The 27,893-nt window shown below is 44.4% G+C and overlaps 1 protein-coding gene across 3 annotated transcripts in view; it reads left to right on the top strand.

Moving 5' to 3' along the window:
* Nucleotides 1-27,893, top strand: part of ZNF423 (zinc finger protein 423) — a 280,821-nt gene that overhangs the window by 49,143 nt on the left and 203,785 nt on the right. For 2 of the 3 annotated variants that reach the window (XM_071567593.1, XM_071567592.1), the window contains exon 1: nucleotides 207-1,478. The exons of the other annotated variant lie outside the window; for it this stretch is intronic. In XM_071567593.1, the coding sequence (XP_071423694.1) occupies nucleotides 1,439-1,478 (40 nt within the window). In that variant the 5' untranslated portion in view covers nucleotides 207-1,438. Of the gene's footprint in view, nucleotides 1-206; nucleotides 1,479-27,893 lie in introns of those variants that run through there. 3 annotated transcript variants of the gene reach the window in all.

Here is a 27,893-nt window from a genome sequence, read left to right as displayed (position 1 = left end):
GCCCGACCCGATCCGCCTCCGCGGAGGCTGCTCGCTGCGGGACGGGCGGCGGGGGCAGCGCGGGGCCCGGCGGGGCGAGGGGGGGCGGGCGGCTCCGCGCGGCGGCGAGTCCGGTCCGCGGCGGCGGTCCGCGTTTTGCGGGCGGCCGCTGTATTTCCCGGGCCGTCCATGGCTCGGTGCTGTTGGCTCTCTCTCCGTCTGATCGGCGCAGGCTGCGCGGGGCTCCCTACGGGATCAGAGCGCTCCCCCGCCGGGACTCCACTCCTCACATCCTCCTGCTGGGACTCAGCTACATTTCCAGCCAAGCCTGGCTTTATTATGTGTGTCTGCACTGCAGCCCCAGCAGCAAGATCAGGAGGAGGAAAAGGAGCCAGGACAAAGAAAAGAGAGGGAGGCTGGCGAGAGCTAAAGAAAATAAAAACCCAGGGCAGCAGCGGCAGCAGCGGCAGCAATGAAGGCAGGAGCGGTGCCACCTTCCAGCGAATAACCCATGGAGGCAGCTAGCGGCCCCGGCATCGATGCAAAGAAGCACTTACCTTGTTCCGCGAAGTGCGTGCGTGCAGGGGAAGGCGGCGGCGAGCGCGGCCGACCGCGGGGAGCCCACCCGCCCGCCCGCCCAGCTCCAGCTCCGCGCCGCGCAGGGCCAGCCGCGCCGCGCCGGGGACACGCGGCGGCCGCCCCTCGGCCCCCGCCGCCAGCATAAAAAAGGACTCGTCGCCCTCCCCGGCCAGCGGCGGGGGCGAGGAAGGGAGAGGCAGTCGGGGGCGAGCGGGCAGAGAGGGAGGGAGGGGGCCGAGCGCGGCCGGGGGAGGATTTAGGAAAATCGCAACAAGGTCGCACCCCTGGAGCGTCCCGGATTGCCGGGGCCGGAGCTCCTCGTGGGTTTAGTCACTCAGTTCTCGCCGCGCGCCCTCCCCCACCCCAACGCCAGGGACCCCGCGCAGGGCTCTGCCGCCTTTTTTTTTTCCCTTTTTTTTTTTTATTATTCCGAAAGTGCGAGCCGGACTGAGCCGCAGGGCGCCTGCAAACTTTAAAGAGAACAAAAAGGCGGTGGGGGCGCGGGCCGAGCTCGCTTTCCATCGGTAGAATTTGCACATCCAAGTTGGGGGGGGGGAGGGAAAGGAAGGAAAACAAACAAACAAAAAAAAGCAAGAAGGAAAAAATTGCAACTGTTGCGCCTGTGATTTTTCTTCTTTTTTTTCTTTTTTTTTTTTTTTTCCCCGGGGGAAGGTGCCCGAGGGGGTGGAAAGAGGAGTTGAACTTGCCGCATTGCAACAGGCTAAAGAAGTGAGAAAATCAAATAATCGATCCCGCTGCTACCGCTTCGCCTCGCAAAGTTTGGAGGTTGGGGGGGAGGTAGAGAGAAAGCAGGGAGAGGAAAGGAAGGCAGGGACGGGAGGAAGACGAGGAGGAGGAGGACGAGCCACGGCACCCGGACATGTCCAGGAGGAAGCAAGCCAAGCCCCGCTCGGTGAAAGGTAAGGCATCCTCCGCCGGCCCCCGCCGCCGCCGGCCGGCCCCGGGCAGCCGCCTCCGCCGCCGCGACGCGGCCAATCAGGGCCGGGGCCCGGCTTGGCGGGGATTGCGAATCCCCCCCCGGTACGGGCCGGTGGTGGCGGAGAACCCCCCCGGAACCGACGGCGTCTCCCCACGCGGGGCATCCGCCCTCCCGCCGTTCGTTCCGAGGCAGTGCGGGTACCGCGGTGTCGGCCCAGAGTCTCCGGCGACACGTGTCGCGATAATTGATGAAAGAAACCGGTGGCATCGTTGAGGCGGGGAGGGAGGAAAGTTTGCGGTGATGCTCGGGTGCGGTGGCACATCAGCGGGCCGGGAAAGGGAGGAATGAGCACACTCGTGTTTTAGCCGGTTAGCCTGAAATTAATGTTCCTTTATGATTGGGAATAGTAGCGCCGTCTGTTTGCTCCCGCTGTCCAATGCGCGTAAGGGTGTGAAAGAAGGGGAGAATTAAACCCGAATTGATAGACAGAGGCTAAGAACTTGCTCAGGCTTGAAGAAACAATAGCCAAATTTAGTAACGGCTATATTAATAAAGGTTATACATTAAACTACGCGTATTCTTCTCCACGCACAGCGAAGGGGTGTTTAAAACCTCCTGTTTACCTCTATAAGAGAACAGCTGCTGGCGAAACGTAAAAGGAGGGCCGGCACCAGCCCCGCGCTGTACTGCACGCCTTGCCAGCTTTTTGACTTTCAAGTGAATGGGTGCGAGAAGGAAGGCGTGATTCCCGAAGCCCTTCGCTCCCGGCCACGAGGAGGTTTAGCTGATGTTGGGGAAGGTTTTATTGTCCTCTGCACAAAGCAGAAGTCGCAAACTCAGTAGTCCGGAGGCTTTGTTGTAGGAAGCACAAAAGGATCAGAACTTCGGATGCCCAGAAGATGAAACAAAAAGTCCAAACCGTTTGTAATTAAATAACTTGTGGGTGGACAAAATTAGCGTGCAGTTAATCGACCAGCTAAAGAACGAATTGAAACACCATCCAGGGCCATTTTATATTATTTGTCGAATATCGATTCTTTAACAGATCATTGCAATGTAAGTCGTATGTGCTTCAGATGTTTATCAAGTTTTTGTAAAGTCGGTCCTTCATCTTTGTATAAAACCCTTAATCATTTCCCCCCAAAACTAAGGTAACCTTTCAGCATTATGCTGTGGGGCAGGTTTGCATCGTGGCGTTGTGATCCTCCGCAATCCAGGACAATCTGCTAAAGGAGTTACTTCAGTAATTGGTAGATGTGTGTTAAAGCCTGTGGGCAGAAGAAAGGGCAGAGCTAGAGCTATTTCTAGGGGATGATCTAAAATACCTTGTTTGAAACTAAAAGTATCACAGTTTGAGAACAGTGGAGCAGGCCTCGGGTCATGACTTCCCCTGGATGAGGGGATCACATTTAGTGGCCAGGCCTCTGGAGTTTAAGATATTTTCCTGTGCTTAAGTGTCACATTTACCATTCAGGAAATAGTTCTATGCCAGTGCAAACAGTGTTTGCTCTAGAAGCTCAGTTAGTAAACCTCGACATCTTGTGACATACAACATTAGATATTTACCATTTATTAGTCATTTGTTTTCTAGCTCATTACTTTTTAGGCAGCAATATCACTTGCAAGTGGTTGATACTTTATAATGAAATTTTGACCCTAATTCTGATACAGAAGTCATCACTATTTACCAGAGCATTTTTATTGAATTGAAGCAGGTAGGTTACTGGCAAGTCATAGCTGAGAAACATTATCCCTGTGATTTAGAAATATCTAGAAGGTCTTTGAAACAGTGAGCTGGGTAAAGCCCAGTTTTAAAGATTCTAAATATTTTTGTAGTGTCTAGGCACAAAAAATGTATTTTCAGCTTCAGCATAAACTGGCTGTAAATTACAGGTCTTAGCATGAGCTGCCTAACAGGGAGTCTAAGGAATGAGCTGAATGTGGGTGAAATTTTGGATAATGGGAGGCAGCTCATATGTGCATGTAGAATAAAGAAATTCTTCCTTTCTTTCTATTCATCCATATCTTCTGCTTTTAAAAAGTCCGTTGTATACATTTTGTGGTCTAGGGAGCTGCCAGCCCAGTAGATTGCCACAGTACACGTTTCCATGGAAATAATTGAGATGTAATAAATAAAGGCACTCTGAGGTCACAGGTTTCCCAATTCAGCTGAGAAGAAAACAAGCATAAATTATGTGGATGTATGTGTAGCATTTAGGACTTAAAATAATTTACCGTTTTTCTCTTTTCCATGTATTTATTTCGCTTTCTATAGCAGCTTTGCTATTTATTAACCACTACTGAGATTTGTGTATCCTTTTTCATTCAGAAAGATTATGCACTAAAATAGGATCAGTCTGTGCCTGTGATGAAACGGATTATTCTGCATGCAAGAGGCAAGTTGCCTGCACATTAAGTGGGAGTGATGCTGAATTCAGTGAAGTAACTGACTTTGACAAAAGTATCGAATGTTGACAAAAGTATCAAATGTTCACAAATCTTAGATGTGTGTTATTGAAAACGAAGTGATGGCAAACCCAAGCTGGATGCCAGCACAGCTGCAGGTCAGGTGGCTTCTGTGCTGTTATCAGGTCTCACATTCAGCCTGGAAGAAACTTGCAGTAATTCCTGCAGCTGTAACTCCAGCAGTAGCCTTAGGCTTACCCCTAACATGGGATTTATGCTTTGCAATACAATAAACTGATTTCTTTTGACCATTAGTTTATGAAACTTGAAGACATTAACCTCAAAGTTGGTGGCTGGGGACAAAGTTCTACTTGGCTTAAAGGAAGGTGGTTTCAGATCAATGAGAATGGAGTAAAAGTGTGAGGGGTTGAGTCTTCATTGGTTTACAAAATGCACACTTTAGGGACAGTGTGGTGGTAGCAATGATGGAGTAAGACACTGGCCTCTTGTGAAGCTTTACTTCACATCACAGACAAAGCCCACAAAAGTAATTTTCTTCAGTAAGACTCTTACCCTGCTGCCAGTAACCTCAGCTGCTGAGAGCTTCTTCAGTTCTCTGTAAGGAAGAGTTGTACCTTACTCAATGTTGTTAAAACCACGTGGTTCTGAACCCCAGAACCACTACACAGCTGTGAATGTCAGAGCACACTGTCTGTCCCCCACTACAAGTGATGGGGACTGATGTCAACACCAGTGTCCTTATAAAAGTTTGTTTTGGTGCTGGCCGCTGTTGGGAGCCGGGGGCACCCAGACCACCTGGGGGCTGAGGAAGGCAAGGTCTTCCTCCTTCCCCTTGGTCAAACTGTATCTTCTGGATCCAAGGTCCCCTTGGTCAAACTGTATCTGGAGGTGGTTCTGTAAGGTGCAGTGCTGGGAATGGCAACTCGTAAGTTCCAATCCTGTGTAATTGTAATTGAGGAATTACTGGACTGCTGTTGGTGGGGACTGGGCTCCTATTGGCACAAGGTTTTAGACATCAGATGCTCTTTGGCTGCTGAATTTGACAGTTCTGTAAATTGCTGTCAGCTTGCAGGGGTATTTTGTGCATAAACATGCTAGTTGGTAATCAAACTGTTTTGCAAAAGAATGCACTAATTAACTCTAGATTTGTTATCCTACTTGAAGTTGCAGAATTGCTGTCATTTTTTTGCTTTCAGTTGGCAAAAAATGCTGATAGAAACTTTTGATTCACACCCTACCTGCCTCATTTGTGTCAGTCAAGAAGAGAAAAGGGGGGTTGCTCATTACTTCGTTATCTGCAAAGTAAATAAAAATACTTCAACCATTTGCTGAGTTCCAATTAGTTGATTGCTATGAATGATCTTCTTTAAAGGAATGCTGTTTTACCTATCTGCTCATACAAAGGTTTGATTTTGAATGCCTTGTGAAAAGGATTCTCTTTGTCTTGATTGATGTCAAGAATAAAAGCGTGATGGTAATATCCCTTTGAAAGCTATTGTATTGTCAGCTCTGGCTGACAGCAGGAGGCCCTCCTAGTGCTATAGATTAGCGCTGTGAAAACACTGACATTTTCTTTGTTATATTGCTGTTGTTCTGCTTGCAAAGTCAATTATACAATGTCGGGGCTCAGTTACAGAGTTGACTGTGGAAGTAAAAATGTCTTTCATACTTGTCTTAAAGATATAATTTTCCTTTTTTCCCAGTTGATAGAGACGAACCTGACGGTACTGGAACAGTACATTCTACAAATTAAATTTTGACAAGTATAATCATAATTGCCAAATACAAGAGACTTGTGCGATTATCCTTTAATTTTACAGTTCATTCAAGTTTCGGTGGAATTTTATTGATACAGTGAAAGCAGCAGCTAAAATTGATAAAACTCATATCAAATAAGATTACGCTCTTGATTGTTCTTTATCAAGTGTAGCTTTTGGGGGATTAGGAATAATTGGAGATGTTGGTGTTTCATTGTGGGGCTGGTGCCCTGAGAGCGTTTGAATCCATGCAGTACACCGAGCACTGCCTTCAGGGATTAGCCTGCAGTTTTTAATTTTTGCCTGTGTATTTTGCTGCAAGCCTAGCAGCATTCTCCCCTGAACTCCACAAGTCCCATTTTCCTGCCTTTCTCTCCCTCTGGTATGCTTTCCTGGATGGGATCTGGGTGGTATTTAACTGGTTTTACTGATTGAAACTCCTGCCTGTGTGCAAACACCTTTTAATTGCGGCCTGTTCCCATTGGTCTCAGTGAATATTACGAATAAACGTGGCCAAAAATTGAAAAGAGTGGGAAAAGTAACGCAAGAGGTTTAAATATGAACGTGAAGAAAATAGAAATGTAGTATTTTTAGTGATGCTATATCTAATGCCATTGAAAAACAATTATAATGGAACAGTAGTGGCCCTTGAAGAATACCTCCTGGTTTTTGATTCAAAAATATTTGTGTACAATCAGTGCAAGTTAAAGAACATCATTCACTGCTGAATTGCTTCAGATGACACGTGCAAAAAATAATCAGAGACCTCTTGTAGGATGTTAATTGTAGGATTTCTAAATTACTATTATAAACTAATAGAGTAACAAAAGATTCTACAGTTACCAGTAATTTGTCAGGATTTATTTTGTTTTTCTTCAATAATTGAAAATTAATGTCTTGAAGTGAAAGCAGATGTTCATGCCATCCTCTGAATGGGATGTAAAAATGATGTTTTGTAGATGTGTTAAGCTTGTATAAATACAGATTGTCTTATCATAGAGGGGCCTTTGGCTTGGTTTTATCTATTGTTTGGTGCCAAATTAACTTCTAGGTTAAACATGAGTAAGTGTTTTCAGCTTGGTTAAATTAACTAAATCAAGTGCTTGGGGTGGTACCCAGTGATCTATTATTATAGAAAGCATTTTAAAACCCCCTCCTCACCTGCTGACCCTGTGAATGATGAGACCTCCTCATACTGTAGAATTAATATTTACTTCTATTTTGATAAATACACTCACAATTGTTTACTTAGCGATTTTTATTGAACTGGTTAATTTTATCTTGCTTCCCAATTCCAATTTGTGAAATCAGTTTTAGATGATTACAACATTTGAAAAATGCAAACCACATTTTTTTTAGAAAGAGAAATAATCTTTTGGTCTCATGCGACATATGTATTATAATATTCTTTTACACAAAAGATTATTAATTACCCACAATAATTGAACTGTCTTACAAAAATGCGTACATCAGGCCCTCATCACTCCATCAGTATTCTCTGTAAATGCCTCTGAAAAAGGATGGCTATTATGTCCTCTTGTATGCTGGTAAATGCGCTGGAGTAATGAAGTACTACTAATATAAAACCTATTACAGACTCCTGCTAAATCTTGACTGACAAATGGTGGTGGAGGGGAGGGCCTGGTTCTGGGGAGTGCGTTGGTGGACTCGTGCTTGGGAGTGGGAGCTGGAGCCAAGGGAGGACCAGCCCTGAGCTCTCTGTAGCGTGGGCATTTATTCAACATACCTTTAGAGCCCAGAAGTAGATTCTTGTGTGGTTTTTTCCTGATGGCCATTAGTAAATGTAGAGAGGCTGGTTCCTTGTTCTCTTGGACAAATAAGGTGATGTGAGTTTTAAGTACTACATCTTCTGGACAACACCTTATGTATATGTGCAGCAGTGAATTATGGTGGCTTATCAGAGTTGCATTATTCTGGGGAGTAGAAGGACGTGCAGAAACTAAATGGTCTCTTGTGACATTCCCAGCTACGGGAGGCTTGGGCTTCCACCTCTTGCAATGGTTTGTTTTCTAAAATGCAAACAAAGGGATCTGATGGGGTTGGAAATTGGGTGATGCCCTTTGGAACAGGCTCAAAAATCTGGTTATGGTACAGTGAATTGCTGTATGGCATTAGATTTCCATGGTACAACTTACCTCGGATAGCACTGCAATACCCATTTGAATCTAGAGATAAGTAGCTTCATTATATTGTTTGCATTTCCTTGGAAAGAAAACCTTTCCCTTTCTAGCCACAGATTAGGCAAGAGAAAGACCAATTTGCAGAGCTTGTAAATGCCACTTGTTAATCATATGCAGTACAATTATTAATTTTTTTTCCTCTTCCCCTTTGGATGTATTAAGTCAACTTTTTAGCTTTTTTATTGTAATTGAAATTTGCCCTTTTGTTACCTGGGCATGAATTATTTTTGAAATGTTGTCATTACCCGCCCTGCTGTGAGGTTTATCTCTTCTGTTCATCCTAATTAAATAAAACATACTGTTGTTCACTGGTCTCTTGTTGAAGTGAATTACCTGCCTGAAGGCTCGAGCTGGTGTCGGGCTCGCTTGTCGTTGCAGCAGCAGCCGTTGACTAACACATTTACTTTTAGATTTTCATTTCAAAGGGCTCAGTTTGTGCAGTGTGACAGGTGAATGGTGAATGCTTTACAGGACTTTCAAGAGCTGAACAAACAGTAAAGAACTTATTGCTACCACAGCGGAGTGGCAAGTACAAATGTAAGGCAGCCTTTGTGGCAGAGAAGTGTTTCCTTTGCTGGATAAAGGCCACTCAGGAGACCTGAAGGGCTCGCTTGGGTATGCTGGGGGTGAAATAATCTCAGTCGTGATCTCATTTAAACCCACCCTACCTGCTTATTCTCCTGGGCAATTTCTGGTAGGTTTGGTCTTGTCTCTCTTTGTACCATCACCCGCAGTCGTGTTCTCCTTGAGTCTGGCACTGATAACGAAGGCTGCTTTAGAAGTGTAACAGTTGGAGTTTCTTTATGCAGAAGTTATTTCTAGTTCATATTAGAGAACGTAAACAATGCATTCAGGTTTTAAAGTGAAGTAGAGGGAAAGGTCCCTGTTTGTTGAGAAACAGTTTAAGTCTCTGATAGCACTGCAGAAAATGGCTTGCTCACTAGTGAAATCCACTTATGAGTAAAAGTACAAGAGTTACCAAGTCGCTGTGCTCCAGTCTCTGTTGGCTCCTGTTAGGCTCTGGAGGTTTGGACAAATATGGCCTAATTCTGCTTTCCAAATATTAAAAAAAAATTACACAGAGGGCAAAAAGACAAGTTCTTAATATGCATATCCTGGGAAAACCCTAAACCAGTATTTTTACCCCCTTCAGTCCCAAGGCTAATCAAAATTCCTTTGTTTCCACATCTACCATTAAAATATGTGCCTCCCTTGGTTGCCTGCTGACTATACAAGTTTAACCACTCAATCGATTGGACTCAAAAGCTGTTACCAAGTTTATGTGGTATTTGCCTACAGGTAATTTAGAGATGGGGGTGAGGGCCCCAGCAACTTCTAACAGGACTGGTACTTAAATTTGCAGCTGTGCTTATTTCTTGATGATCCTCACCTGGCTGACCTGAGGTTTTTCTGGGTTACTACTGATGCAGGTTAGCCAAGGGTCCACCTAGTGATTGTTGAGCTTGCTTCATATGGTGGCCAAATGAGTGATAATGAGATACTGTTAATAGAGTTGCCATTCCCTGTGGAAGCAGAGGGCTTGGTGCAATACAGAGATGAAGTCTGTCATTGGGTAAGCATCTAGGACTCATTTTTGCTGTCTTTAGAGTGAGTGCAATTTTTCCCCTTGACAGTAATTGGAGCTGGGTTGCATGTTTGTACGATAAGTGTAAGCTCTCTGAATCTGCTGGAGAACTAATGTTGTTGAGATTCCTGTTGATATTGGAGGATTGTGAGTAGCCCTAGGCTTTTATTAGCCATAGGGTGAAGCCTCTGTCTTGTTTTTGTGGCAGTGTTTCTTAGTGGCCTTGCTGAGGATTGGATTTTATTCTCATTTCTTGTGCTGTAGTTGAAAGAGAAAGAGAAGTAAAGAGATTTGATGGGAATAGTAATTTGGCACATAATGCTGTAGAGAGCATCTCCTGTTTCTTCCATGTACTCTGTGAGATTGCTGCTGGGGGGATTTCTAGGAGAGCACTGGGAAGGTTCAAGGTGCAGAAGTTGCAGCAGGGCTGTGGGAGCTCCTCGATGGCATTACAGGAAACCCAAGAGACCTGTGTTGTGTTAAACATCTGTTAATGTAAGCAGGTACAGATTTACATGAGAAAAAATGACTGTGATTCTGCATAGTTTCAGTCTCCTGTCCCTGAAACTGGAAATCTGAAAGGAGACAGAGAAAACATGTGGTAGAAGGATGAACTTCATACTTTGAGAAGCATAAATGTGCAAGAGGGAAATAAAATAGGTGAACTAGGAAATCTGTTGCTGGCATTTGAGTATGGAAGGGCACCTGATGATGAGATGCAAATTTTTGGCACGGAGGTTGACTTCCCTGGAGCTGTATCTATATTATTTTTAACTTTATGTTTAAAGACTGAAAGAAGGAACAGATCTGCGAAGTGACTCCAGCTTCATGGAAAAGGGCAAGATTAAGAATAAGCAGAAAAGAAAACACTAGATATGCAAGCCACCTGAACAAAACAGCATTTCTACTCTTATTAGACAGTGGCAGTGCTTTCCTGTCTGGAGGAGTGCATTTATTGTGGTTTATAGTTGTTTTCTTTTTGAGATAGAGAAATTTGAAGACAAGTGTGATTGCAGTCATTAATTCTTGAAGTTTCAACTATTTTTTGATCATGACAGCATCTGAACATGGCATGTAAGGACTGCTAGTTGTTCAGGGGTTTGGAGGGAAGAGGAGGTACTGATGATAACTGGGAAAAGTAGGCTTTCAACACTTATGTGAATGCACACAAATTCACATAGTATATGCTGTGTGTTTGTGTGTAAATGAAAGAGAAGGCCTAGAGGAATAGGTAGTTGGGCCAGCTAACATGGTTGTGAAGCTTGAGGAAGTTTTTCTGATGTACAAGCCTGCCTGCTGCTCTGAAAAAAGCAGCAGCCTTCTGGCTATTTTGCTTGATAGGTAAATCTAGTTTGTTTTAATTTACTTATTCAAGCTCTTACTCAGATTTCTGTTCTTTCATTAGATTAGTCACATGAGTAAAGATATACTGGATTACATAGTAATGTCAAGCTTGTATATTATTTATTGCTGAATTCTGTGGATGCATTTTACTCGGGTAATTTCCTCATGCCCTCCTTTATTTCTAGGAAAATGGCATGCCTTGCCCTTCATAATCTCTCTGCTTTTACTGACCAGAGCGTTCCCCCAGAGGGCATGTGGGATGTGGCAGAGTATTGAAAATACTGGGATGGAGAAGTAGAGAAGGAGGGCAGTGTGTGAATTACACCTTATTTATGTTTATGCTAGATTTATAAGGCAAAAATGGTGTTTCTGGCAGTGATACTTTGTGGGGAATATAGTAGGTAACTCTGGGTGACAAAGTTGTAGCCTTGTAAAGATTTTTTTTAAAGATAGAGAAGTACTTTTGTCTAATTCTGAGCATGCTTGAGGAGTATAGTACAATGTATTATGAGCCATTTTATAATGAAACTGTGAGTGCTTGTCTTCGGATCTTGTGTTGAGTCTTGCCTAATGCTTGTATATGAGTCCACTGATCTGATTCCCTTCATTTTGAGTTTTATTTTTTCCTAATTTCTTTCCTGCTTGATAACAGATAAGTGAGATTTGTTTTAGAACTCCCATTTGGTTTATTTTGATTACTATTTTTGGCCTTAAATAAATGCCTAACAGAGAGCTTCTCTTTTCATTCTTCTCGATATAAGTAAATTCATTAATAAACCTGAACTTAAAGGTGAGGATCTGAACAAACCCACCCCTGAGAGCTGCTTGGCAGAGCTGTGGTGTGCCTGGTGTGCAGTGCTCCGAGGGGTGCTGTGCAGTGGGGAGGTGCCGGCCCTGCCTGTGGAGCTGCCAGGCTGTGCTCCGGGTGTCCCTGCTGCAGTGGGAGCTGCCACTCGGAGCCCTGGGGGGACAAGCCCCCCTGCCACGGGCACAACGCTGCCGCTTCCTTGCTGGGAGTGTGGGTGTCCTGCAGGCACATCTCCCACCAGTGGGGTTTGCTGGCTGCTCTTTCATGCACCAGGAATTCTCACAAAGACCAAATGCATATTTTTGTAAAGAGGTGTCTGAGTTATGATTTTTTTCCTCTTTGCCAGTGGGTCTGTATTCAAAATGTGGCTCCAAAGAAAATACATACAAAAATGAGCTTTTAATTTGTCACCTGCTGCTGTACCACCCTGTCCTCCTTGAGATGCCAAGTTGTAAATGAGGTTTTTGTATCCCTACACATGGCCATCCAAGAAATGTTCTGTGTGTCGGAGCAGTGAGTGGCACAGCTGAAGATGTCAGACTGGTGGCTTAAAACCTGCTGCTGTCTGATTGGCATGAGCAAAGCTAACACAGTGCAAAAGCTGAGCAAACAAAAAGGCAGGTAGAGAAATTGTTGTCTTCAGTGGCTTGGAAGGTCCTGGCTTCCTCCAGAGCCAGAACTGCCTAAATCTTTCTGACCCACAGTGCTGAGGAAGAAGGAAGCAAAATTGTTTCTTTGTGCTATCCCTCAGAGTGCTGTTGGAAAACTCCCTTTAAATGAATCTTTAAAAAATGCAATATTGGTTCTGCTGGGTTTATTTTGGAGAATAGTGTCTTGTCTGAGTGCCCATCCTATGGCCTCTTCTGTCATGTGTATTTGTCTGAGCACTGAGGGCAGCAGGTATGCTGGGTGCCAAATGCTTGTCTCCTAGCAAACCTCAAACCACCTCATAAAAACTTACCTTGATGTAGATACCTAGAACTTGATTCTTAATTTACAGAGAGATGATGAAGGAAAAATAGCCCAAATGTGGGACTGGCAGGGAAACTGACTGTTTCCAGTGCCTCTCTACTCAGGAGAGCAGCTGTTGCAGTTAGGGTGTCCCTGGCCAGGCAGATGCCCCTTGCCTGGGTATTTGAGTGCTTGTACTGATTAGGAAGCTGAAAATTAATAATAATAGGAAATAAACCTGTCTGACATGAAGGTATTGTTGAGCATAACTCACCTTGTGACGCTGTCTTCTCTGCCTGCCTTCTCTCCTTTTTTCTTCCTCATATCTATTGCCTGTGAAAGTGTCAGTGGAGTCTGTCTAGCAGCTTTGCTTCCCTTCCCACAGCCTCTCTTCTACCATGGAGCTTGGGAAGCTTGAGAGTATGTTGCTTTGAGGGGATACCTAGAAGTAGGATTTCCTCCCCAGGTTGAAGCCTCTTTACTGGTTTTTCATCCTTTTGAATCTTTGCTGGTGTTGCTCCTTGCAGTTACAGAGAACATAACCACAACCCTGGTCATGCCTTCAGGGAAGGCAGCAGGAAGGCAAGGATGGCACAGGACATGGCCTGCCCGCAGGGTGCTGAGTTTGGAGTCCAGCTTCAGCCACTGCTCAGCTCGAGGTGGGACCTGCTGAGGGGGTGGCAGGGAAGTGATAAGATGGAATCTCCTTCTGTTTTGGGAAGTGGAAGGCTGTTGTTGCTCTTATTAGAGGGAATTTATCTACTCTTCTGTCTTTCTTAGTGTTTACTGCTGGCTTGACTCAATTTTCTTTTATTGGCATATCCCAACAGGTTTGTTTTCTTCTGAACGTTTTCTTAATTTGATATCACCATGTTGGAAAAACATGTACCAGTCCCTGGCTTAAATGCAGTGCACAAATTGGCATCTGTTAAACCCACTGCTCTGAAAGGGAGCATGGAGGTGAATCCTGGTTGGTTTGAGGCTGCTGTCACCTTACACTCTGCCTGTGAAACTGTTTTTGCCTCCTGTCTGCCTGGCATAGTCCCTCACTATGAGGTGAGGGCTGATCCGATGGGGTTAGCTCTCCTTTCATTTCTGGCTCATTGTCCTGCTGCCTATCTAGCAAAGGACTTTTGGGAGTTGATTTTACCCACTAGTCCACCAGAAAAGTAACCCTGTAGCTCTGTGGTGGACACATCCAGGTCTGGTGTATGTTGGTGCAAGGCAGGACAATCCTTGGCAGTGTCTAATTGCCATTAGTTTGGGTCAAACCTTTCTGAAAAGAACCTCAGCTGGGGAGGCTGGACTGTGGCCCTTGAATGGGCAGTGGGTGTGCATCTGTATCTGCAGCGGGCTGATGTGCAGGTCACTAAACCCCTGGAGGCATGTCCAAGAAATAACAGCTGTTAAAGCAAATTCTGAAATCCGTGGTGAAGCACAGGATACAAAACCACGCGAGAACAGCATGAAGTAGTTCACTGAAAGTGATGAAGAATTGTACAACTGCTTGTTGCTCTCTGCCATCCCTGGGAGAATTGTGTCCCAGCAGAGATGTGAGCTGTGGAGCACTCTGTGCTGTCCTATTGCAGTGACTGGATGTTGCTCCTTATCCCCCCTGGATGGGACTCCCAGCCAAGCAGGCAGCTGTGCTTTGAAAGCAGTGCAAAACAGAAAGAGAGTGAGCTTGTCCTGTGAGGGAGAGGGAAGGCACTCAGAGATCAGAGTTCAGTTGGCATCTTCCACCAGCACAGGAGCAATGAAAGTTGCTGGCAGCAGTCTTGTGTGAGGCAGCATTGCTGGAGAACAATTTTCTTCCCTATTTTAACTTAGTAGAAATAATGCCACTAAGAAATTAGGTTACGTATCTCAAGGGAAAGGGAGATTTGTTATTCTCCTTTTAGCTTACACCATAGGCTGTGTCACCATGGGGCTGCTCCACCAAGTGGGTGCTCCTGCTAATCCTGGCACTTAAATGCCAGCTGGTCCTTTGGCAGAGGCTGATCTGTCTTCTGTACTTGCATGACAGGAGATATGGTAAATCCTGGCTCTTTTGGCTACTTCATACAGTCTGTTTTTCTATGGGCAAATTTTGGCTACTCAAATAGCACTGTGTCCCACAATGTCCTGCCTGGGCTGGCTCACGATCCTGGATTCGTAATGTTGCAGTGACTTTGGGAAGGACAAAGCCTCTGCTGCCCAAATTCCCCAGTGTCCTTGGGCCCACCCAGCTGGTGGTTGGCCTGGCCTTTAGTGTTGCAGCGGTGCCTTGTGCTTGTTTGTGTTCTTAGATTATTCCTGAAGTGGCAAATTTTGATGGCTTTCCCTGTTAGGAAGCGATTTTCTTTTTCCCCTCCCCCCTTGTTTGCTTATTTTAAGTCACATGAAGTAAAAGAATTGGCTGTTTGCCAAGAAGAAAAACCAACAAACAAAACCCCCAAAGCAACCACAATGTTGTACCTTTCCTTGCTTTTAAAAAATCATTTCCTTCTAAGTGTAACTAATTATGTGGGGTTTTAGTAGAAGCTTGTGATTCAGTGTTAAACCAATAGCACATCAAAGAATAAAATAGGCTGGTTTCTTCTGTGTTTTCCTATTTATTATTACTTTTGCTCAGATTTGGGAAAATGTGGTGTAAAAATATGAAGAAAAGTTGTTTTGTATAAAGGAATACAGGAGAGTAAGATCTTTAACGTGGCATGCTTGTGCAATAGCATTGGTTGTGCTATAGTCTGGGCTCTCAACCTTATTTATAAAATTTAAAGCTTTTTTTTTAAAAAAAAAAGTATTTCTGTCTTCTCTTTCTCTTTCTTTTGCAATACCTAACATACATTGTCTGTTCTGCGTTAACTCCCTGATGCAGAATTCCTAAGTTTGGGCTAATAGAAAATTTGGAGGATTCTTCATTATCTGAACCTCTTGAGAAATACCAAATATGTTCCAGTAATTGTGGTGTAGTACAACAGGGAGTCACACTGGCAGTTTGTTGGAAAGGGTTTTTCCTGTAGTTATGAAAACCATACAACTATTAAAATCCCCAAAACTGAAACCGTTGGGATTACTCATATACTTACAGTTAAGCGCATGCCTAAAGGTAGATATATTCAGCATGCCATTTTTGACTGGCGTTTGATTCCTAGCTTGAGAATATGAGAAAAAACCCAAACCATTCCTCAGTCAATTCAGTTGTGTGCAGCCTTTTCATTCTGTGTTTACACGCTGGGCTGTGGTTCCTGACAGAAGCACCTGGGTTTGCTGTAAAACAAATTATTGATAATAAAGAATGAAAAGTTTTCAAAATACTAAGATACCCCAGGCTGTTAGAAGAGACTTGGAGTCAGATTTTTGCTCTCCTGCCTTCTCTTCTGCCTCTGCCATGGCTCTTGGAATAATGAGCATGTGTCACTTAATTTTTTTTTTCCTACCCGCCCCCCCCCCCCCCCCATTTTAGCTGTATGCAAAGAGGATATAACATTTGTCCCTTGGAGACTAGAGTGAATTTATTAAATACTGTGAGATGCTGGATAAGTGAAAGTGAAATGTAACATCAATATTATAGTTCAGATCATAATATTCAGGTTTTCTTTGGGCTTGTTTCATTTTCTCCTGTTATAGAAGATGACTTTCCTGTTAATTCTGTTCTGTAAAACTGAATGCTTGCTTTCTAGCTGCAGCATAGGAATTTTTTCTTTACTGGGCAATCTATAGCTGAGAAGGTGCTGGTTGCCTTGTTCTTATCCACAAAGTAGCAATAGTAACAGCTCTCTGTAGTTCTTAGTTTCTCTCATGAAAACTTTCTTTGATGAAATATTTTGTATCTTGTATATGACTTTCTTGTGGAAAACACTGGCATGTGCCAGTAAGTGTATTGACATATCATCCTAAGGAGTTAGTTAGCAGACCTGTTCTTATTAAACAAAATGCATTTTGCATCTATGAAACTGTCTAAACAATTTGCTTTGAGCCAAATTATGGAAATATGAAGGTTGTGGAGTGTAACTAATGAAAAAATATTTTTGTTGCACTTCTTTAAAGAAGATTCATTTGCACAAGTATCAATATATGGGGGAATTTAATTTTAAAAACAGCCCCAGCCACTTTGTAGAAAAATATAATGCAGTACATAAACTCATTTTAGACACTACTTATTCTACTGTGTCCCATTAGTTGATGTTTACACAGCGCTTTGAAAATGTAAAGCGCTATATAAGTGCTTATTATTACTACATTATTATTATTCTCCCTCTTGAAAAAAGACCCTCTAGGGAGAGGGAGACTTGCTTTGCATTTCTTCTGTAGTGCAGATCCCACAAGAAATATACCCGCTTGTTTTGGTTCGTACATTCTTCCCTCCCCAATTCCATGCTTTGGAAAAAAAAAGTACTGTGTTTTAGAGATTACCGAGCTTTTATTTAGTTTATGCTGGGTAGCTACAGCAATGAGAACATTATTTGAAGCATATAAAAATCTTAAAATAGCTTTTTATTCCACTCTGTGGAATAAAATGAATCACTGCCCTGATCTTGGCCCCTGTTGTGCCCCTGTGTGCCCCTTGCCCAGCCTGGGCACTGAGGGATAAGCAGGGGTGGATGATGATGGCCTTTGCTGGGGTCCTCTTGGATGTCGCCTCTACCAGCATGGGCCCACGGACAAAACTGCTGAGTGAAGGGAGTGCAGGGACGTTGCCAACAAAGCCTGAAAAGAATTTCCTTCCTATAGAGAGGAAGCACTACAAGTTTTTCTGCAGTATCAGAACTATTGTTTTTCCTTGTAAAGAAAAATTTGTCTTCTCCTCTACACTCTTTTAACAGCAGCCTGGATCACTATAGGAGAACAAGACTTCAGTTTAAGTTATTTTAACCCCCTTTATTCCTTGAATCCTTATAATGAGAATGACTTTTACTAAGCACTATTAATCATTTGCATTCTGAAATTTGAGAGCAATTCCCTGTGCCTCTGCATTATACACTCTGCCATACCATGGTGGAGGCTGTAATGATGGCCAATGAAATTTGGAGTTATTTTTGCCCAGGTACCCCTAGACTTGCATTGTCATAAACTGAGGAAGGAGTAACCGTAAGCCTTCTTTGAATACAGTGAGGAACATTCCACTCTCTTCCACTTTTACTTTTGTTACACTGTTCTCAGGTGATCTTGCCCTTGCCTGGCCTCATGCTGGGTTCCCCACAGAGCTGCAGTTCTGCTTCCAGTGTTCCCAGCATTCCCAGCCCATCATTCCTGTCAGCTGCATTTTGGGAAAAGGTACAGTGGAAAGGGAAAGAGGCCTTGAAAATGCACAGGATAGGACAGTCTGAAGATATTGTATATTACAGAGCATAATCTGACTTAAGTTTGACAGTGGATTTGTCCCTTGGTTACATCACCACACATGGCCACTAAATAATGGGTCACATGTAGTATTTCAGCCTGGTTTTCAGCAGAAATGGGGGTTTATGCATTTATCCTTTGCTGGTGCTCCAGTCTGAGCTGGTGTCCTCAAGCAGTGGGAGGGGGTGCTGGTCGACAGTAGCTATGGTCTCAAAACTCTACAAAAACCCAGCAGGGTGAAAGAAGGAGGGGAAGCCCCCAAAATCAGCTGTGAAGGTTTCAGCAAATGCTGAACAGCTCATGCAGACAAATGCTTGCAGTGCAGGAGAGGTTGCAGCATGTGGGAGTGGGGATGTGGTGACAGGTTGAGCCAGTCCTGGTTGTGTTCAGAGCTCCAAACCCTTCATTCACTTCAAGTGATAAATAGTTCAACTGTGGCTGATAATTCCAGGTGTTGTCTAAATTAAAGCTGAAGTGTAAGTATGGTCTGATAACTTAAACCCATGTATTGTATTAGTACTTTATAGTGGGTTCATCAGCCTTGTCACTGCAGGTCACATGCTTTGACTTCAGAGAGGAGAGTACTAGGCTGCAGGGAGGTGCAATAATGGGATGGGGCTGGCATTGGCTGGGGGGAGCAAGGCACGAGAAGCACTTTGTCCCTTAGGTTGCATGCCTCCTGAGGCTGCCAGCCCTTAAATAACCACCCAGGAAACTGGCCATGGGCAGGTTTTGGTGTGCTTAGTGCCCAGGACTTGTTGGTGTTGGGGAGGTGGTTAGACAGATTGGCACAGCCATGTATCCCTCCCTACTTCCTTCCTTTCTGAATAGCAATTAATTTAGGAGTGGAAAAGTGTTAATTTTTATAGACTGGAAGCTTAAATTCAGAATGAAACCCATTCACTTGGGCACTCTGGATTGTTTGGTTGATGGCAGATGAATGCCCAGAGCCTTGGGCAGCAGTATGTGTATGGACTTGATATGGTTAAAAAGGACAAAAAATTGCCACACCTTCTGTTGCCTCTTTCAGTCCAAGCCTGACAAGTTTGTAGAAACCTTGTCAGTGAGCGCAGACAAGGCAGACTGAAACCTGACTCCAGGCGATGCCCAGCACAACCCCTGAATGATGAGGGCACTTCCCATATCCCACATGGGTAAACTCCGGAGAGATCGAATTTACCTACTGTGGCTTACCAAGGGGCATGAAAGTCATGTTCATCACATTTCCTTGACAGAGCTCGTCTCTTCCCCTCTGGGTGTAATTTTCTACTTGTGTTTTAATGACAAACGTAGAAATGAAGGTGACAGTCACCACTCTCACTGTGGCATAGATCATGGGGTACAGGATTGGGGCTCAGCCTCGGGGCAGCCCCGTGGCATGGGATGGCTGTCACTGGTTTCTCGGTGTCTGCACACCTCCCTGAAGGGCAGGGCATGTCCCAGTCTCCCTTTGTGCACACCAAGTAAACCCTAAACACAAGCCAGCACAAAGATGCTCCAGAACTACAACCGGTTTGTGTAGGAGCAAAGGAAAACGAGCGAATACAGAAAATACGGTTCAGCTGCCCATTCAGTCCACTGAGCCCTGGCCACGATCGGCCGCACTCGGCCGTGCCCCGGGGCCGTCGGGCAGCGGGCTGGCTGCCGGGCTGTCCCCCGCGGAGTGCGGCACGAACAGCCCGGGGCCGGGCAGATGGCTCCCTCCCGGCCGCGGGGCCCTGCTCTTCTGGGAGCGAGCCCCGCTGAGACTGCAACAACAGCAACCCGGGAGCCGGGCAGATGGTCTACTGGCGGCCGCCAGGATAATTGCATCAGCTGGTTCCTCCTGCAGCCAGCGGAGCCTCCTATTTGTACCACTCTGAAATCATCCTGATTTCTTTTTTTTTCCTTCTCTGCCTTGTTTAAATTTATGTAATTTCTGTGAGGGATGGGGTGAGGCCGGGGGGTGGCCATCTGCCCGAGGTGTTGGTGGTGGGGTCCCTCCAGCAGCCGTGCACAGGCAGACACCTGACCGGGTGAGGGGACCGCTGTGGCCTTCAGCTGCCGCACCGCCCGTCGCTCGGGGCTCGAATGAGGTTGCAAAGAGAAGAGCTGGACCAGTATGACCCTTTCCAGGCTCGGTGGTGCACTGCAGCCTCAGTCCGTGCGCAATACGCCTGCCAGCCTCCACCTAAATTGCTCCACATACCCGCGCTGCCGCTCCCTGGAGCGCACCAGCCCGAGGTCTGAATACTGCAGCAAACCCCCTCGGGTCCCGTCTCGCTGCCTCCCCCTCCCTGGGTCGGCACCTCGGCGCTGCTGCGGCAGAAGGGCTGCCGAGATGTCCGCTGGCGGTTGCCGGGGCTGCTGTGCAGAGGGCTGCTCGACTGCCACCTTCGCTCCTCCTTTTGGGCTCTTGTTACACAGACAAAAGATCTGCCTCTTCCTATCGGGGTCTCTTCTATTTACAGGGATTGCTGACAGGTGTGGGCTCCACTGACTTTCTAAGCTGCCAAATATTTATGGAGGGTAGGCAAAGGGCCCCTGGAGATGGCTGATGTCCCTCTGGTTGGTTCCTTAGCACCTCGGTGCTGCTGTGCATCTTGCTCTGGGTTCAGTGGGGAAGGGGCCAGGAACGATGAAGTGGCACCTGCTGTTTGTTCTGGTTTTATCTCTCAGCATGGCACAGGTAGTTGCAGAAGAGCTGATCTCAAGTTGATGCTGACCCAGAGGTCCTGTAATCCCTAATAGTAGCAGGATTTCATTTTTGTCCCACCAAGTCCTCCTTTCTTTTTTTTATTTTTTTTCCCTTTGCAATACTTTATGCCCCAGCAGAGACACATTCTACCTCCTGCCTTGTCCTTTGCCTGGCTACTCCGTCTCTGAGGAAAGACTTGCTCTTCTTTAGGGAGAAGCTTGTCAACCTGGCTCTCTCCTCTGTGCTGTCCTTCCTGTCCTATTGCCCTTTTTAGTGCACAACATTTTTTGCTGCTCTGAGACTGTGGCTCCCCTGCTCTCATTAGGCAGCTAAGATTGTTCACCTCACTTTCTGGGTGCACAACTGATTTCTGTGATGGTAATTTTAGGACTCTGGGTTGTATTCATCTATCAGACTTTTCTACTTGGCATTAAATCTGCAAAACTTTGAGTTCAGCTGGCTGCAGTGTAACAGTGCTAGTCCTCAGCTTCCCGTTACAGTTTAGAAGGATGGGACGTACAGATGCACTTAAATGTTCTTATAGCACTGGATGAAGTCCATCTTGACCACTGGAGATGGGCTGGCCAAACTCTATAGCTTCAGTTGCTGCAGCACTGTGCTGGATTTGGATAGCAATGCAATGATACCAATATGAAAATGTTACCTACATTGTCCAATTCTGTTAGTCTTTTATCTGCTGTAAGCTCCAAATAGGCAGTTGCTGGTGTTTAAATGAAACTTTGCAAATCTCCTGTTGGGCTTTTCAGGATCAGTTCTTGTGCAGTCTTATTTTTTCTTCAGAGTCTGTAGGTGTGCGTAATTATATGTACTTTTGAAAGCTCTAACTATGCCTCATTTAAACTTATGCAAACAACTTTGTGAGTCCAATTAAATGACTGCAGAAGAAAATGATCAAAACATGAAATGAGGGAAATGTGCATTTAACCAGATAGAGCTTGCAAGCCAAGAAAAATGTTGTGTTAGCCCAACAAATGGGTTATTCAAGCAAAGTTCTACCAAGACAAACAGAAGAGTTGAGGGTGAGTTTTGAAGCAATATGGGATGTGACCCTCTCAAGTTCAGTTATCAAGACTGCACAGGTTGAGAAGATAGGGCTGATTTAAGGCCCACTTGAAAATGGCATTGGAAGGACCCTGACAAAAGCAGTCTGAGTTGAATTCTTCAAGCACTGCCCCCAAAATTCAGTATGGGGTCTGAACTTTGGCACTTATTTACTTCAGTATTGCAAAAGAAATCAGCAACAATGAAATTGGCACAGCTCTACAAGAGGGAGGAATGTGTTATTGTACCCTCTGGAAAGCACAGGGCAGGATGTTTTCTCCTCTGGTCACACCTGCCCAGTGCTGGGGAGGACTCTGCCCCCATCAGGCATGGCTGTCTCCTGCCCACCCATGCCCTTGCAGTGCTGGGACCTTGTGCCCAGGAGAGTTGAGGAGGGAGCAGCTTCTGGCCCCAGGCTGTGATGGTGTTGTGGCAGCAGAGAGGGGTTCAGAGAGGAAAAGCACAGATGCAGTCATGGGCTTAAAACTGTAACTGCATTTCAAGGAACTGATTCTCCTGCACTGAATTTAAATCCCATTGAATTTCCATCAAAGTTAAGAGCAAAATTCCTAAGTAACTGGATTGGGCTCAGTGTGCTCACAGCCTCTCTGCTGCTAATCAAAAGCAATACTCTGTTGCTAATTTGAGAAGAATTTTTTTTTCTTTAAGTAGTTAAAACAAGAGGAAACTGTCACATCCTGAGTGACATCCTGTGTGCTACAGCAACATTCTTGCTGCTCAGTGATCAGAATTTTCAGCCAAGGGAATGAAATCCAATCCATGTAAAACTTCGTTTTCTTTGTGGAAGTCTTGTACTATTGCACAAGCTATTTTCTGATGGCAAAATGCAAATCTAAATCTATATCCAAGTGAACAAAAAGATTAATTAAATTAGCTGTCTGGAGGAAATTCAGAGGACACTGAGTTATTGATTTGATTTTAGTAAATTCATTTTAATATGCAAGATTACATTTTTAATACTTAAAATTATCATAGTGTTTCATAGTGCAGTTAATTATTTCTCAAATTGTATTTTCAAGACTGCTGATTTGGTACCCACCACTGCCTGAGTGCTGACATGCTCTGTTGTGCTCAGAGTGCACTGACTCGCAGGGAGCCGGGCTGGCCAGCCCTGCCAAGCACCTTTGAGTGCTGCTAATTTTGATTTCCTTTTTTTGGCTTGGTGTTGTTCCTGGGCAGCACTGTTGCTGCCTGACCAGTGGTAGGGAGTTCTACAGGGAGCCACAGCAGGAGCACTGAGCATCTCCTAGGGGATGGCAGGAAACTTCCTGCCCATTCCACTCAGGAGCTGGGGAATTTTTTTTTTTTTTTGCATCTGCTGTGCCCAGCTGCTATGGCTTGGGGAGACAGGACCTCTGGTTCACAGAGAGGCTGGGGGGAAGAAAGGCAACAATATGATCCCCTGCTCACCTGCAAGGGCACTGGGGCTGCAGGGTGGCTGACCAGGTGGGTGGTGGTGGCATGTCATGCCTTCTGTCTTTGTACCTCATGGGGGGAAAATCTGCCCAGCAGCCTTGTTTACTCATTCCTACATAGTGTGAGTGGCTAAATGACACAGAGGGAACAAACAGGAGTTTTGGTACCTTGGCAAAATGCTACGGAACCTACCAAATGTGCCCTCCCTGTGCAGCAAGTGCTTCCCCAGGGCCAGGGAAAGGCGTTCAGTCTGTCCCAGGCAGATCACACACCACTGCTGGTGTGTGATACTCTGCTGGGTGTGAAGCAGGGAGGACCTTGAGACTTATTTCCCTAACACAAGTGACCATGTGAAACCAAAGTTGTTGATTTAAATAAGATGTTTTACTACTGCTATGTTTTACCACTCCTGTGTTATACCCCTCAGTTTCCTCAGTGTTGCTGGAGCCCACTCGCTGGCTTTGGCTACAACACTTGTGTGTGTCCACAGGCCCACCAGTGGCCTTCAGCATCTCCGAGTGAGCTCTGCCTGTGGAAGGAGAGGCAACTGATAAAATTAATTCAGCTCTGCCCACAGCCTCAGGGGATGATTTACTCCCATCTTTAGAATTTGGAAGTCAAACTTAATGAAGATAGACTCCTCTCCTTAGCTAATTTATCAGCTTTTAAACCTGGGTATATCTCTCAAGGCATATATTTGCATCACTTTTGGAAAGTTGGCAGTATAGTTAATTTTTCTGTTTCATACTTGACATCAAACTGCTACATGCCTTAAAACACCTGGAGAACACAAATCAGTCTTTTAGAATTTTGCTTAATAACGCTGTTTATTGAGATAAAAAGAGCAATAATAGGGAAGAGGACGATGCTGCCCTTTTGGGTACTGATACCCACGTTAATACAGTTGTGAATGAGTGTGTATTAGCCCACAAGAAACAGTGCTGTGTATCAGCTGGGGGGGGAGGCACAGTTAATTTAGTTACACGTGACCATGAGGAGGAAGAATGGGGAGCATCTTGGCAGCCTGGTGGCCGTTCCCTGGCACCCCTGCCCATAGCAGGGTCATAAGGCTGCTCCTGCCTGGCACTGCAGCGCTGGCCTCTTCTTCCCACAGTTTGGCTTCAGCACAGCCAAACTACCAAGGTAGCCAAGGGCTACCTGCTGGGGAGCAGGGAAAAAGGATTTCTTTAAGGCTGCAAACATGGCTGTTTGTAGTTTTGGGTACTTTGATACTTATTTATTCATTTTTGTCTATTAAGTTAAAAGTGTAAATATTTAGCAACCATAGGGTGGAGAATCACTTGAAACACTTGCAACTTTTGCGGGGCAATATTTTTGGGTTTTGAAACTTTCAGTTGTCAAAGCAAGACAGTGTAGAAAAATTCATCTGCCCCAGGTGATTGTCCTGCCTTGCCATGGTGATACAAAAATCCCAGCTGTAAATGAGGTGAAAATGATCCTTTGGCCATTTCCAACTTCTGCCTGGCAGGACCCAGAGTATCCATCATCCATTGCTTTGGAAAAACAGACCGTAGCCAGGAACTGACTTCAAGTTTTAAAAAGTATTAGTTGACAGTGTAAAATCTGATTGCCAAATAAAAAATTTAAATAGATACCCAAAATCAGATGCTCTGCTTAAAAAAAAAGAGGTCACAAATATGTGTACAAACATGCATAAACTCCTACATATATTTATGCTGTGTCTGAAATATTACACTGAAGGTACACATCTGCTTATGAATCTGTGATATCTCCTACAGCAAACCCCAGACATGTCTTTAAGCACATCCTGCTTCCAATTGCATTGTTGGAGGGACCACTGAGCTGACATAAATTAGAAAAAGAATATCCTGGATGGTAGCACAAGAAATATCCATGTCTGGGATAAATTTAACTGTTTTCTTAAGATACCATGAAAATTATCAGTGAAAGCTTTGCTATCTAATAATGGTTCACCCTTCCATGTATGCATATTCACTGTGGCTCTTGAACATATTTGCCCTTTTCTCACCTTATGTTGGACGCACAGACAAATGCCATGAGTGTTGCCCAGGAGTTATAATATCCCATGGGGGCAGGAGGAGGAAGTGATGCTATGAAGGATATGTCTTTCTTGGGTTTGTGTGTTTAAATGCAGATTACCAAGACCTCTCTCTAAAAGTTCAGTTGTTTTCACTTGTGGTCTTCCCTCCTCACTGCAGCCACTGTGCTGTGGGTGAGTGAGTCTGGGTAGTCAGAAAGTGTATTTACAGCCAGTGTTTCTTGTTCTTGTCAAACACGCAAATGGTAGATTTAATTAAATGAGAAATAACTTTTATTAAGAACTAACTAGGCCTTCAGAAACAGAAGGCCTTCAAAATTAAGTTCATGATAAAACATGAACGATGGAGACATTATTGTACTGGACCCTTTTTAAATTTTTTATTTCTTCTTTAGAAGTGAATCTCTTGTTAGATGAAGTAACTCTCTCAGAATTGTGTTTTCCGCTGTCCTCTGCTCACTGGGCTCCCCGGGCAGTACCCACTCCTGCAAAGGAGCTGTGTGCCCAGGTAGCAGAAATCAACAATGTGGCTGTTGGGGCAACTCACCTGCAGTCCTGACACCCCCTGCTCCAGAGACCTCCACAAGCAAGAGGTCAGCACCCACCATCTGGCAAAAAGGCAAAGGTCTGGAGTGGTTCTGTGCTTCCTCCTCCTCTTAGGAAAAGCTGAAATCAGCCTAATGAGGGTGGGCAACCAGGAGCCACTTCTGGGAAGCAGTGGGAGGATCCAGACTGGTAAATGATTTCAACAAGATAAACACATCACTTTCTATCAGTCTCTGCTCATTTGGGAGCAGGTCCATCTTTTCTTCCTTCAGTTAAGCTCAGTTAAGTGTAGAGACAAGATCCATGTTTTTCTTCTTAAAAGTTACACAATAAAAATTAGGCAAATAGATAAGCTTTTATTTTTCTTGTCTACCCTGTGGGACTTTTTCAGAAAACTTTTGTAATATATATGTAAGCTGCTTTCCAACTCACTGCTAAATGATTTTACTTTTCCAGCTCTCAGATTTTATTAAATTTGAATTTTTATTCTCATTTCATTCCATAAAAGTGCAGAAGACTGCTTTGAAACCATACGCTTTCTGGCATTTGAAATAAATTAATTCCAATCCCTGTTAGATTAAAACTAAAATAATCTGACTTACGTATGTGAATTGGATTCCAAGGTTTAGGGAAACATAGAGTGGCAGGAGGCAATGGCATAAATTGTTGGAGACTAATTCCATGGTATGTATTTAAAGTTAAATGTTTCGTGAGCATGTGGATCTTACAGCTTGATCAAAGCTGTACATTATACTCTGTTGAATGAAGAGTTAGTGTTAATAGCTGGGGTAAAACATGTTTCTAGCTTTGTTTTTTTTTCCAACAGTCAAGCAAAAATTCTTCTAATGTTTTATTACAGCAAGAGTTGTATGATATTTTTTCTTTCTTGTTAAATATCTGTGCTGTTTCTGCCCTCTCCCCCTGTGGCAATGTTGAATCTTGTTTTATAAGAGAAGGATCATTACATATAATCAAGCAATTTAAACAAATGATCTCTTAGCTCAAGGAGACATATACTATAATACAAACTTGCTGAAATGAAAAGCTGCTGTTCCAAACCATTGTGCTGTATTTCTGAGTTATTAAAAGCTCTCTCATTTTGGTTTGAAAATGGCCTAGGCTGCCAGAAGTTTGGGGTTTTTCACTGATCCTTAACCTGTTGGTTTGTGCTTTGATGACAGGACAACAGCGATGGAGGTATTAATCTGTCTTGTTTGCAGTTAAAGTTTAAATGATGTTAACTTGCTGTCTTTGAATAATGCAGTACTACAACCCCAGCTAAGTCAGCACACTGCAGCTAAAGATACTTCAGAAAGTGTTATTGCCTACAAAGCCAGTTATGGGTGGTTATTTTCAAGTACCCGAGACGTGTGGAAGGTGGTCCTGTGCTGCTGCTGAAGCAAAAGGGTTTTTTGAAAGGTGTCACTTAAGTTACAGATTTGGAAACATAGTAAGTTGGTTTCTTTGCACGTACCTGTTGTTTGAGTGGGGAAAAAAAACAGTGGCAAAAATATAGCCAACTTCAGTCATTCATTCCCTTGCTTGTCCATTGGGCTGACTGTGGTGGGACATCCAAGGGGTGGGAAAGGAAACATGAAGCTGGAAAGGGGGAGCTGGGAGTGAGCGGACGTACCTCCTGCCAGCCCTGGAGTTACCTTCCAAATTCTCCTTTCCCCTCTGGGTCCTTTCAGAGTGCAAGTCACGTTGCTGAGAGTATCCAGTAGGCATTAGGGCTGTACATCATTACCCTGCTGCCTCTTTTATGATCTCGTTGCTTCCACGTAAATGAGTGATGAGTCTAGGTAGAAGAGAAGGCTTCACTTCAAATTCCATGGACTCTAATAGTCCAGAAAAGACTTTTTAAAGCAATCTGCAGGTTCAGCTGAGTGAGTGGAAGTGTGGTATTTTAGGAGGCTGGTTTGTGGTCTTGAACAGTATTTATAATATGTGCACAGATGTGAAAAAGAATATTTTTTTTTGTTCAACAGCATATTAACTTATTTAAAATGCAAGTGTGTTCAGGTTTTTTTGAATGACTGTTACCATTATTTGAAAGGGCAGGAGATATTTTTCTTTTTTCCTCAAGGTTTAAGGATTTGGAGCAAGTGTTGGCTTGTTTAAGGTGTTCTGTATTCCAAAAACATGGACAAAAATGTCCAGGCTCAAGCACAATACCTGTGGCAGCTCCTGCTTCAACAAGAGCCACTTACATATCCCATTTTTGAAAGTTGGAT

This window comes from Pithys albifrons, chromosome 12 (assembly GCF_047495875.1).
Source record: "Pithys albifrons albifrons isolate INPA30051 chromosome 12, PitAlb_v1, whole genome shotgun sequence".
Taxonomy (NCBI): Eukaryota; Metazoa; Chordata; class Aves; order Passeriformes; family Thamnophilidae; genus Pithys; species Pithys albifrons.
The sequence above is the reverse complement of the archived record's forward strand: the minus strand, read 5'-3'. Positions and strand labels throughout refer to the sequence as shown.